This window comes from Blennius ocellaris (assembly GCF_963422515.1).
Source record: "Blennius ocellaris genome assembly, chromosome: 3".
NCBI classification, from domain to species: Eukaryota; Metazoa; Chordata; class Actinopteri; order Blenniiformes; family Blenniidae; genus Blennius; species Blennius ocellaris.
Genome location: NC_137652.1, coordinates 2,865,490 through 2,878,285, shown reverse-complemented (window position 1 = coordinate 2,878,285; position 12,796 = coordinate 2,865,490). Strand labels below are relative to the sequence as shown.

At 48.0% G+C, this 12,796-nt stretch overlaps 1 protein-coding gene across 1 annotated transcript in view; it reads left to right on the top strand.

The window, feature by feature from the left end:
- Positions 1–12,796, top strand: part of rptor (regulatory associated protein of MTOR, complex 1) — a 153,870-nt gene that overhangs the window by 17,029 nt on the left and 124,045 nt on the right. The window contains 2 exon segments of the mRNA XM_080520290.1: positions 3,792–3,894; positions 5,615–5,697. Of these exon segments, the coding sequence (XP_080376416.1) occupies positions 3,792–3,894; positions 5,615–5,697 (186 nt within the window).

The following is a 12,796-nucleotide window of genomic DNA, read 5'->3' as shown; positions in this document are numbered from 1 at the left end:
CGCCGTGTTCCCATTACGTACCGCCGTGTTCCCGTTACGTATACGCCGTTACGTACCGCCGCGTTCCCGTTACGTACCGCCGTGTTCCCGCTACATAATGCCATGTTCTCGTTACGTACCGCCGTGTTCCCGTTATGTACCGCCGCGTTCTCGTTGCATACCGCCGTGTTCCCGTTATGTACCGCCGTGTTCCCGTTACGTAATGCCATGTTCTCGTTACGTACCGCCGTGTTCCCGCTACATAATGCCATGTTCTCGTTACGTACCGCCGTGTTCCCGTTACATACCGCCGTGTTCCCGTTACGTACCGCCACATTCCCGTTCCATACCGCCGTGCTCCCGCTACGTGACGGCTGGTATGAAGCAGGTCATGCAGCAGGGCAGCGATGTGCGAGCGTCTCCTGCCGAGCTCGCTGACCTTTCGCTCTCCCTGCAGGGAAACACGAGGCGCCTTAATGACTTCCAGTAGAACAGCCGTCCCACATCAGGAAACTCTGCAGGTCTGCATCGCAGAACGCGGAACGCAGCGGACGGCATTCTGAAAGGTCACGGCGCCGCGCTGCTGTGTCCGGGTCAGGTGTGAGCGATCACGGTCACGACGAGCTGCTTACTGGGAGGAAGAGGGGGAAAAAACAAAACACCCGGTTTTCCCTCTGCTGTCCAAGAAAAAATGGAAATGAGTGAAAGATCGGTTGAAACACAAACAGCAAAGCCACTTAAATCCACTTCAGCATCCTGACAAACATCATTTTATTGTTTTACAATAATGATCATGTTCCAAGTTCACAGGCTGGTTTTAGTCTTTATTTCCCAGAGTTACCGTCACGAGTGGATCTGCAGTGTTTCAGCAGAGCAGTTTGACCGTCTCATTGATTTTTTTTTTTTTTTTTTTTTTAATGCTTCTGACTTCTGGCTCTCGGGTCCTACAAAAACTAAAAATCTCTCAAAATGTTTTAATCAGTTAATAGCGCGGCTCTTCTGAATTAATCGCCATTAAATCCATATTTTAAAGCGATTTCCATCCCGTGTTCATGGAGAGGAGCCGGAGAACACTAAAAGACAAAAGCGCCGGTTACAAACCACGTGACCCGCGACGTTCCCGCGTCGCCACGGAAACGGGACGCAGAGCCGGCGTGGGAAAATCCCCCGGCGTCCTGGCGTTTTCGGGAGCTCCGGGAGTCGGAGCGCATTGATTCCGTCATTACATTTTCCGGACATCAAGTGTGTTTCCAGGGTGCTGACGGGGGCGGGGGGGTGGGGGCAGGGGGGTGGAGGAAGTGACGGTTGACCACCACTGTGTCCTTTGGCCGGCCCTGCGGGACGCCTCTGCCGCCCCGCCGGGCCGCGGATCAATGGCGGGTCTATTTCTAATGTCCAGAGCTTCCTGTCCTGTCACTTCCTGCTCCTCTTCTGGTGTTGAATTTCTCACTTTATCGCCACCATTTTCCTTGCAGGCATTAATAGTATATGTAAAAGTGCTTTTGATTTTTTGTAAACTTGTTCTCGGGAGTCAAATCAAGAAGAAAGTGGCCTGGCGTGTGCGGTACCTCGACTCCTAGAACCTTCTCTAACTCTTCACCCCTCCAGAAAGGAGTCTAAATTGGGCGATCCCAGAATATATGTGAACGATCGCCAACCATTCCACATCCTCTCCAACACTTTCTTGCATTCGGATGGTCAACAAATTTAGAAACCACCAATGGTGTGTTAAAGAACCTTATCTTCGTCTTCCAATCAAACTCTTTCCACGTGTTACTATTGATTCCTTCATGACAGCCACTACAAATTGTTTCCCACTCTCCATCCTCTATTATAACATTCAGTTCCAGCTCCCATTTATTATCCCCCGCCGTGGCCGATAGGCCCCGAAGGGGGATCTTGAAACAGTCTCCGTCCGTACGTACGTCCGTTCGAACGTTTCTACCTATATCTCGGCAACCCCTGGGCCCACAGTGACCAAACTTCACATGTGGATACATCTCAGAGGGGGAAGGGATACTATGGTGACCTTGACCTAATTTGCATATTAAGTAGGTCACAGGGTCACGAAGTGCTTAAAAACACATTTTGGGCTCTGGAGGCCTAGGTTTTTGAGCTAGGGCTCTGAAATGTTATACACACATGATACACACTCCAGGGATAACCTCCAGTACACCAAGTGACCTGACCTTGACCTTGAAGATTGGTAGGGTCTGAAGTTTGCTCGGTTGCACAATACATGTATTTTCATATAAACATTTCTCAGCAGTTCCTGGGCCCACAGTCACCAAACTTCACACATGGACACTCCACCTGGGGAGAAGGGGCACCATGGTGACCATGACCTAATTTGCATATCAGGTCACAGGGTCACTAAGTGCATAAAAAACACCTTTTGGGCTCTGGAGACGTATTTTGACATAGCTTATGAAGAAGACCTTTCAGAGTCTACAGAATTATCTACTAGGACCCATGGAACACCCTCTAGTGTACCAAGTGTGCTGCCTTAGAGCTGGCTTTGTGAGAAAATATAAAGCCCTCTGGCGGGGGATTAGCCCAGAAACGGCCTTCTTGTTTTTAATGTAGTGAGTATTGTCTGATGTGTCCGGTAGCGGGTTTCTATAGAAATGGGAAACCTGTTTTTTGTTTGGTAGATGGTGTCTTATTATATTTATCAGGTAAGTTTCATCATTTGATGGGGTCGTTTTAATTGTATTCCAATTGTTATGGTTTGTAATACAGTGTCTGATCTGAAAGTAACGGAACATATCGGTTTGGGGTAAAGAGAACTTGTCTTGGAGATATTGAGAATAGGGCTGCAACTAACGACTATTTTAATAGTCGACTAGTCACCGACTATTGAAACGATTAGTCGACTAATCGGATAATTATTAATTTTTTCTTAAATTTAGCATGAGGTTGCTTTAATGATGTGGCAAATGATAATAAACACAAGAAAGGTGGGTACTTCAATGAAAAATGCATCTTTTATTCAACTTTGCTGCTGATAGGCCATAAATCCAAAAATAAATAAGCCTCTGTCCAAGGACAGGCAAATATGTTTTATATAAAAAAATTAATTAAAATCAAGTAAACATTTCTTTCCTGTAAACCAAGGGCGCATTGGCAGCAGTTAAACATTAAATAAAAAAAATATAAAGTGCATTCAGTTGTAAAAGAACTTTACAATTCTCAACAGTCTGAAATCTAGCGGTTTTAACAACTGACATTTGTAGATACGCAGCTGAAAAAGCATTCAGAGTTGTCCAAATTCATGTTGAAAACATGGACTGTGTGCTACAACCTGGACACAAACCTGTCCTGGTGGACAGACCAGGTTTAAAATCAACATTCGTTCGTGCATCACCGAGGTGCTGCCATGATACGCAAGGTCTGCTTTGCAAACCTTGCAAGTAATCTTCTTGTTCGCCGTATCCAAGCTAAAATGCTCCCAAACCTTTGAAGTTCTCGTGCGCGCAGCTGCTGTGTTGGACGCCGCCATCATTTCTGTGTACGTTACCGCGCGTCAGAGACGCTATTGCGCATGTGCGACTCGGCAGAGATTGTAATGAAGTGAGATGCCTCACTCTGTTGGAAAAAACCCGTCTAGCGACGAATGTCGACAATGGAATTCATTGTCGACACTTTCTATTATCGATTTTTGTCGACAACGTCGACGATTCGTTGCAGCCCTAATTGAGAATGGCTGTAGAATATTATCACAGAACAGCTGATCAATAACCTTTATGCTTCTGCCTTCCCGTCTCTTAAAGTCGTCCTCGTCCGTTCTGATGTGGTTTCCTGTGTTTCAGATGAAGACGGTGAGTGTGGCTCTGGTGCTGTGCCTCAACGTGGGAGTCGACCCCCCCGACGTGGTCAAGACGTCGCCGTGTGCCAGACTGGAGTGCTGGATCGGTGAGACTTTCACTTTGTCGCCGTCGTGAAATTTTCATTACCGTAATTCCCCGCACGATAAGCAACTTTTTTTTTTTTTTTTTTGAAACCCTGCGACTTAAACGGCGACGCAGCTTCTCCGTGGATTATTGCAGATTAACGAGCGTCACGCCACCGGATCCTTCTCCTTAAAATCTGCCCTTAAAAAAGCGACATTTCTGTCTTCCTGACCTCGGTCTGGTTCAGCCCCGAGTGGTGCGTTCAGGTGCATCACGTAACTCCGCCCTGCTGCGCTCTGTGGCCGACCAGTCGTCCTCCTCGGGGGACAAATCTTCCTCCTCAAGATCACATTCAGCAGATAACCGACAAGATACTTTATCAACAGAGATAAAACACTCAGTTTTTGTGTTTTTAGTTTGTTTTTTATCCCCCGCCGTAGCCGATAGGCCCCGAAGGGGGATCTTGAAACAGTCTCCGTACGTACGTACGTCCGTACGTCCGTACGTTCGAACGTTTCTACCTATATCTCGGCAACCCCTGGGCCCACAGTGACCAAACTTCACATGTGGATACGTCTCAGAGGGGGAAGGGATACTATGGTGACTTTGACCTCATTTGCATATTAAGTAGGTCACGGGGTCACGAAGTGCTTAAAAACACATTTTGGGCTCTGGAGGCCTAGGTTTTTGAGCTAGGGCTCTGAAATTTTATACACACCTACTAGTACTCTGGGGACACCCTCCAGCATACCAAGTGACCTGACCTTGACCTTGAAGATTGGTAGGGTCTGAAGTTTGCTCGGTTGCACAATACATGTATTTTCATATAAACATTTCTCCTCATTCCTCAGCAGTTCCTGGGCCCACAGTCACCAAACTTCACACATGGACACTCCACCTGGGGAGAAGGGGCACCATGGTGACCATGACCTCATTTGCATATCAGGTCACAGGGTCACTAAGTGCATAAAAAACACCTTTTGGGCTCTGGAGGCGTATTTTGACATAACTTATGAAGAAGACCTTTCAGATTCTACATAATTATCTACTAGGACCCATGGAACACCCTCTAGTGTACCAAGTGTGCTGCCTTAGAGCTGGCTTTGTGAGGAAATATAAAGCCCTCCGGCGGGGGATTAGCCCAGCAACGGCCTTCTTGTTTTAACTGTAATTGACGCGTCCTCCGTCCCTCCGAACGGTTTCCATCGTGAAAACTCTAAACTTTAGTTGTGTTTTGTTCCCCGACGTCTGCGATTCCCAGGGGTTTTTTTTCCCTCAAAGGAGACGCGTTCCCACCGCGACCCTCCGCCACAGAAAAAACCCCAAGATTAGCTTCCAAACGCTTTGCGCGAAACACGACTTTCTCTGTTCTCGTCCCGGCGACGACTCGTCCTCTCCTCAGGAGACGAGCTCTTTTGTTTCGCACTCCGTCCGCCTGTTCTGAGGACGAGGGCGTCGCTTTGGCAGCCTCTCGTCTCAGGGCCTGTTTACACACAAACACTCTGCAGTTGGAAACGCGAGGCCTTGCGATGCGCTTGAGTCCGTTTCCACGACAACGGCGGTCCGAGCCACTCGGTCTGAAATTCACACTGCGGCGATTTGTCTTCGGCAGTTTTACTGGAGGGGTTTGTGGTTTGTGGGAGTCAATTGTTTGAAGCTGAACCTAAACGTGTGTGTGTGTGTGTGTGTGTGTGGGTGTGTGCGTGTGTGTGTGTGTGTGGTGTGTGTGTGTGTGTCCTCAGATCCTCTGTCCATGAGTCCTCAGAAAGCTCTGGAGACGATCGGAGCAAACCTCCAGAAACAGTATGAAAACTGGCAGCCCAGGGTGAGTCGCTCAAACACTCCTCCACCCCTCCTCCACCCCTCCTCCATCCCTCCTCCACCCCTCCATCTTCTCCTCCACATTCACTTTAAATCCACTTCACTTTGATTGACTTGGCGTATTTTCACATTTCGTGTCCAAACTGGGATTTCATTTTTTTCATTTTTTCTCGATTTTAAGCCGCCGTAGAAATGAGTGTGAATTCCTACTGGTTAGTTTCCATTTATCATCAGTCTCCTCTTTAAATGTCTTGTCTGAATCAGCCGGTTTATAGTTCCGTCACGTCTTCGCCTGAACAGGTAGGTCAGTCGGAGAAAAGCTCCTTTAAAGGCCGGATGTTACTGAAACAATAATAATAATAATAATAATAACAGTACTGGTCCTGATCGGATCTATTGGATCCCGATTCTGCAAAACTGTGACTTCAGAGGTTTTTACAGCTGCAGCCAACTTCTCGTGACGTTTCCTGCTTTTAACGTTCTTCCCGAGGTCAATTTGTTCATTTATGTCCAAGTCGCTATCAAAAGTGGTAAAAGAAAAGAATCAAGTGAAACGCGTCAGATGTCTTCGCATCATGTTGCTCCTGATGGATCCATCAAGCCTCTTGCAGGTTCTTAGTCCTCAAGTTGTTTTATAGATCCCGGATGCTGTTTGAAGACGAGTCGGTGAAAGTGTGTGACGATCGGAGAGACGAACTCCTCAGCCGGTCGATAATCTGTGTTTAGGTGAAGCTGCAGGACGTCAAGTTCAGGGTGTGTGTGTGTCTGTGTGTGTGTGTGTGTGTGTGTGTGTGTGTGTGTGTGTGTGTGTGTGTGTGTGTGTGTGTGTGTGTGTGTGTGTGTGTGTGTGTGTGTGTGTGTGTGTGTGTGTGTGTGTGTGTGTGTGTGTGCGTGTGTGTGCGTGTGTGCGTGTGTGCGTGTGTGTCCGTGTGTGTGCGTGTGTGTGCGTGTGTGCGTGTGTGCGTGTGCGTGTGCGTGTGCGTGCGCGTGCGCGTGCGTGTGTGGAGTGTAGTGTGTGGTGTGTGCGTGGGCGTGCGCGTGTGTCTGTGTGCGTGTGTCTGTGTGTGTGTATAGACCGACCAGGCCTTCACTGGTTTCCTTCCACAGTCCAAGCCGACGTTTAGACTCCTTGTTTATCTTAAAGTGTGTTTGAATGTGTGTGTTGGTTCTTTGACAGTAATTGCTCCGGGATGTAATCTGCCTCCAGGGTTGAGGGTAAATAAACCACGCTCTGCTGGGATGAACTCAGGACTCTACTATCATAGCTCTTGAGAAAGCAGGAGAGAAGATTGATTGACTGATTGTGTCGTACCTATAAAAACCTTCTCCAGTCTGAAGTTGGACGAAGCCGTCCAGCCATGGTTCCTCTGCTGGAGCCGTTAAGAACCATGAACGGTGCCAGTTGAATTCCCAGGAGTCTACTTGGATTATTCAAATCCCCTCATTTGTTGTGTGAATCCGTCGGCGACGTTCCGTCTTTCTAGATAATCTGCAGGTTGTTCCTGTAACCCGGAACCCGCTTCGGATCCATTAATGAGTTTTTAAAAGCGCTCCGGCCCGACCCCCGCTTGACCTCATCGATCTTATTGTTCTGTGTACAAATTGATGCCTGCGTGTCTGGAACTCCTCTGTCGTCGTCGGTCCTGCTGCGATTTATCGGTGCTGACGATTAAAAAAAAAAAAGAGAGAGAGACATTGTGCGTATGTGAGTATTTATATACTTTCAAATTAATTGCTATAATTTATTTACACTGTGGGCTTTCATTTAATTGAATTCAGTTGACTTAGTTTGATATGTGTGACTTTTTAATTGAATTAACACTGTAACACTAAAACATAGAAGCAGAATTTAAGCTTCTTTTTTCTTAAAAAAATCACCTCAGATATTTAATTGATGTGCAGCGATGACATTGTGTGATCCAGCCGGTTGCCTTCACGTACCTTTTTTTTTTTTAAACAAAACGCAGCGAGCCGGCTCCAGCGGTTGACAGCTGGAGAGGCGTCGGCTCATAGAAGTGTGGTGATGTCACACGTGTGATTCAAGAGGCGTTTATGTGAAACCAGAGGCTCTTCATGTAAGATCCTCTCCGCGAGACTGAATCCTGGAGGAGCCGCTGGAAACAAACTTCCTCCTATTGGAGCTGAACAACTTTGCTCGGTGTGAACACACGAGCATGAATCTGTTTCGTCAAGCTCCTTTTACCACATGTCGGTAAATAAGACGCAGTGAGAAGTGACTAAGACGCCGCCGCCGCCGATCAGATCCAGGGTTTATGTTCAGACTCAGGCCTTCACTGCTGGTCTGAGTCAATCAATCCTCAATAACTTTGTTTTTATGGCTACAAAAACCACGTTGCTGCAAAAATGCCGTATAAAAAGCATTCTGCATCACAGATAGAGACTCGTGTCGCCAGAATAAATACTTTTAGACTGAAAAAAAAAAAAAAAAAACAAGTTCTCGTCGCTCCTTCAGCTGCATAAAAAAAAGCTGCTGCTTTTCCAGAAGCTTCTGGAGGTCGAGGAGGAAGACGAGCGTCAGCTTTTCCTGGTCTTAATTAATGTAAAGGCAAATAATATAATCCTGAATCCCGCCATGGAGTTTGTAGTGAGGCTAGTAAATTGCTGTGGTGCGTTCAATGACCTCCAGGAAAAGTCCACCTTGAAAATAGTTTTGACAATAAATCTGCAACCAAACGTCTTTATCTTCTCCTTCAGTCATTGCAGGTTGACAAAACCACTATTAAATAAATAAAACTATATTTTTGTTGGTGCAGCTCGCTACAGATGCAGCTAGCTAGCGCTGGAGGGTGAACTCTCTGACCAGCCAATCAGAGGGCTTGAAAACGCCGACGTCACACTAGGCCTTCTAGAAGCCAAATATCAAGATCTGATTGGTTGAAGCAGCAGCGTGACGACACGAGTTTTACACTGCAGAACTGAAAGTGAAGGCCTCAGGCTGATTTCTTTACCCGGCAACAGGTGATGCTGAAATGTGATGGGTTCAAAGCTTTCATGTGGAGGTCGCCGTCTGGAAGCAGCGTCGCCGGGGAGAAACGATGAGGAGAAGCAGACGCAGTCTTCTTGTGCTTGACTGTTGGGAGTTGAGACTCCATGTTTCCTTAAGAAAGACGACCTGCCGGCGGTAAACGGTCGCCGGGCCGAACTCCTCTGGTTCCGCCTGCTCGGAGAAACACCCGACCCGCGAGGAGCCTCGCAGAGAAAGGAACACGCCGACTCTCGCAATCTGATTGGATTTCAAACCACCTGCGGACGTTTTAAATCCTCTCAGAGCAGATTGTGTATCTGATCAGAGCCTCTTTATCGCGTCAAACTCTGTGTTCTGGCTTCAGATGTGCAGGAAGGCGTGACGGAGGCCTCGGAGGGTTTGTGTGGAGGAGTCACAGTTTGGTTTATTCACATTGTGTGGAGCGTAAGGCTGCGCGGTTGTGGGAAAAAAATCATATTCATGATTATTTTAGCCAATATATTAAGATTCAGAATTCTATACTTGATTAGTATTGGTGATAGCGCCATAGTTCTATACCGCACTGTGACCAACTCCATATACGATACATAAAACATGACAAGATCAAAGAGTTTCGGTACAAATGGGACGCCTCAGTAGTGATGGATGGATGAATGGATGATTGATTGGTTGATGATGAGTGGACTGGTCGGTCGTGAGGGTCGGCTGGTTGCATGGAGTAAAATAAAATAAAAACTAGATAAGAAAAATCCCCTCTAAAATTTTGAAGTAGACAATCTCCTCTATTTCAGGATATGTTCGTCAAACCGATACAACCTTCGCCCTATGAGGAGTTAGGTTTTCCGTTTGGGCCTTTTTGGGCCTTTTTTGGGCGAAAATCTTACTTTGAAAGGCAAATAGCAGACTTCCTGTTCGATTTAGGTCCAAAGGTAGAGTGCGTGAGTTGTAGGTCTTGACGAGACGAACAAATGGACGTTCGTTTTAGCTCTCTACGACATTCCTACGGACCGTGGCGGGCAATTTAAATTTTCTAGGTGGCGCTAGAGAGCCATTTTTCGACTTTTTGGGGATTTTTTTACATAAACCTCGAATGGAGCGGAGTCTTGACGAGCCTGCCAAATTTGGTGAGTTTTTGAGCGTGTTGAGGGGGTGAAAAATGAGTGAGAGCGCAATTTTTGTTTTTCTGAATACGAAAAACAATAAGGAATTTTCCCTAGGAGGTACTGAGAGGTACTGAGAGGTACTGAGAGGTCAGTGCAGGTCATGAGAGGCAACGTACGAATTACAAAAGGGACCTGCCGTTGGCGAGGTCCATAAAAAAAACAAAAACGCACACAACCATGACGAGGAGGCCAAAGTTGAAAGATAAAGCTCGATTGTCATTCAGCAGTTGGAAGTTGGAGATTTGTGAAGCCGCTGAGACGCTCCGGCTTGAAAATAGACAACATCTTGTTGGTGTGTTGCTGCGAGCTGCGGAGGAATCCTTCAAAAAAAAAAAAATAGAAAAAAGAATGGCCTCATCACGAGGAGGAGTAAAAATACAGCCTGGCTGTTGGCTGAGCGTCTTCAGAGGCACTCGGAGGGCGAGAGGAGGTGGAGAAAGCGCCGCCTCGGGAGGCGGCCGTTAAAAGAGAGTGGATGCCGGGGCTGGCTGACCTCCGGGGGTCGCCACCGAGCGGCGGTAGGGAGTGCAGGAGGAGGCGTGGGCGGCTGAGAAAGCTGCTCTTTTTGGCTTTTTTGTGTAGCGCGGCGCCAACACACCTTACATAAAGTGTTGACAAAGCAATCAATTACGCGGCGGTTATTACCTGCTTTGTCACGGCGGTGCAGGAACCGTGTGAGGAAGGAGTTCATTCCGGCCGAGGCGGCGGCGGTAAATATTAGACCCCGGGAGCAAATTGGGAGCCATTAGTTCTGCGCGGCTTTTTTTTCCCGCCGTGGCGGCGGCTGCGCCGGGGGGGCTGGGTGGGGGGGGGGGGCTGCAAGTGTGTTTGGCCGAGCCAACCCGTCATCACGAATGTGTTTTCTCGCTCCGCCGCTAACATTAACCCTCGTGGCCAGAAAAACCCACAGAGAGAAACTGTGTCCTGCCTGCTGCCCACTCACACTCCACCTCCACCTCCTCCTCCACCTCCTCCTCCTCCTCACATCCCTCTGTTTCTCTGAGCTTCTCCGGAGGTGGCGAGGAGGAACAGGCTGGAGCTCCAGTACTTTGCGCAGCTTGACACTTAAGATTGCAGGCGCAGCTTCGATGCTTTGCAACACGACGGTTCCACGTTCTCTTTTCCAGGACGTTTAATTCAGGTGTAACAGTTCGGAAATAACTGGATTAGGTCATTTATTTCTAATCCCATCATGTCAGCGTCGCTCCGTCTTTGGGGAAAATGGCCCCATTAAAAAAAATAAATCTGAATTAACCAGCAAACTGGATTGGAAGAGTGGAACTGGTTTCAGCTCGCAGGCCACATTGGGCTCGATGCGACTCGGTGGGATGACGTAATAACAATAAACCTTCACGTTCTGCAGGGATGGACCAGTTCCACTTTAACTGTGGGATCAAAGTCTTGACGACTTCTTCTCCGTCTTCATCTCTTCTCTTTGCCGCCGCTGCCTTGCAGCACTGAGCTCAGGCTGGGTTTCTGCTGCTCTTGTTTTCATGCACAGCGGCGAGAAAGCAGTGTTTTTTTTCTTTTTCTTCTTCTTCTTCTCCTCCTCGCTGCTACACCTTTAGCTTTCACTTTCTCTTTGAGATTTCCGCCTGGACGAGCCTCCCCTGCTCTCCCATTCTCTTTCAAGCCGCTCTTGTTGGCTTTCATTTTCCCTCCCGAGTGTCACCCTCTCTTTTCTCTCTCTCTCTCTCTCTCCCTCTCCCTCTCGCTCTCCCTCCCTCTCTCCCTCCCTCTCTCTCTCTCCCTCTCTCTATGTGGGAGTGTAGAGATCCTCCTCACTGGCTGGATGTTTGTTAGTTATTGAGATGAAAGCGACGTGCTTGTCTTGTCAAACGGCCTTTTTTTTTATTTTTTCAAAGGCCGCGGAGAAATTACCCGACGCGTTGCTTCAGCCCAACAGGTCCGCTCCATCATCAGGTGGAGCCGGGTGGCGTCCCGCCCTGCATCTCTCTTCATGGTTAGGCCCCCCCCTGCCGAGACCCCCCCCCCCCCCCCCCCCCACCTCCCGGCCACTCCACTAACAGTCTCTGCATTATGTATCAGCCAGTCGCACCTCAAACACTCGGCTCTGATGAGGTTGGAGGGTTTCTCTTAGTACCCTGGAAGCAGCTGAAGGAGTTCCTCTTCCTCCACCCTGCTACAAGTTCCTCTTCCTCCACCCTGCAGAGCAAAGTTCAACTGTTACAAGTTACTCTGGCTTTACTTTTAACTCGCCTCCTTCAGTGTGTCTGAATAAGTGTGTGACTGTTGTAGAGCTGCTGTGGTTCAATGGAAAGCAATAGGAAGATGCTCTATAATCTGGTGTTAGGGGAGGAAGATGCTCTATAGTCTGATGTTAGAGGAGGAAGATGCTCTATAGTCTGATGTTAGGGGAGGAAGATGCTCTATAGTCTGATGTTAGGGGAGGAAGATGCTCTATAATCTGATGTTCGGGGAGGAAGATGCTCTATAGTCTGATGTTAGAGGAGGAAGATGCTCTATAATCTGATGTTAGAGGAAGATGCTCTATAATCTGATGTTGGAGGAGGAAGATGCTCTAGAATCTGATGTTGGAGGAGGAAGATGCTCTAGAATCTGATGTTGGGGGAGGAAGATGCTCTATAATCTGATGTTAGAGGAAGATGCTCTAGAATCTGATGTTGGAGGAGGAAGATGCTCTGAAAACAAAACGTCAAAACACACGTGAATCATTGTCACACGTCTCTCTGAGTGTTTCGGTCTGAGCCGGTCAGACGAACCGTCTCCTTCAAACCAATAGACTCTTTATTAGCATTTCTGAGCTCGCGCTGCGTCGTAGCTCGCGCTGCGTCGTAGCTCGCGCTGCGTCGTAGCTCGCGCTGCGTCGTAGCTCGCGCTGCGTCGTTCTGCCCGGCGACCGCCGGACACCAATCCCGGTTCAGTCGACGGCGACGTGAACGAGAAGCTCCAGGTCTTTTAACGACCTCCAC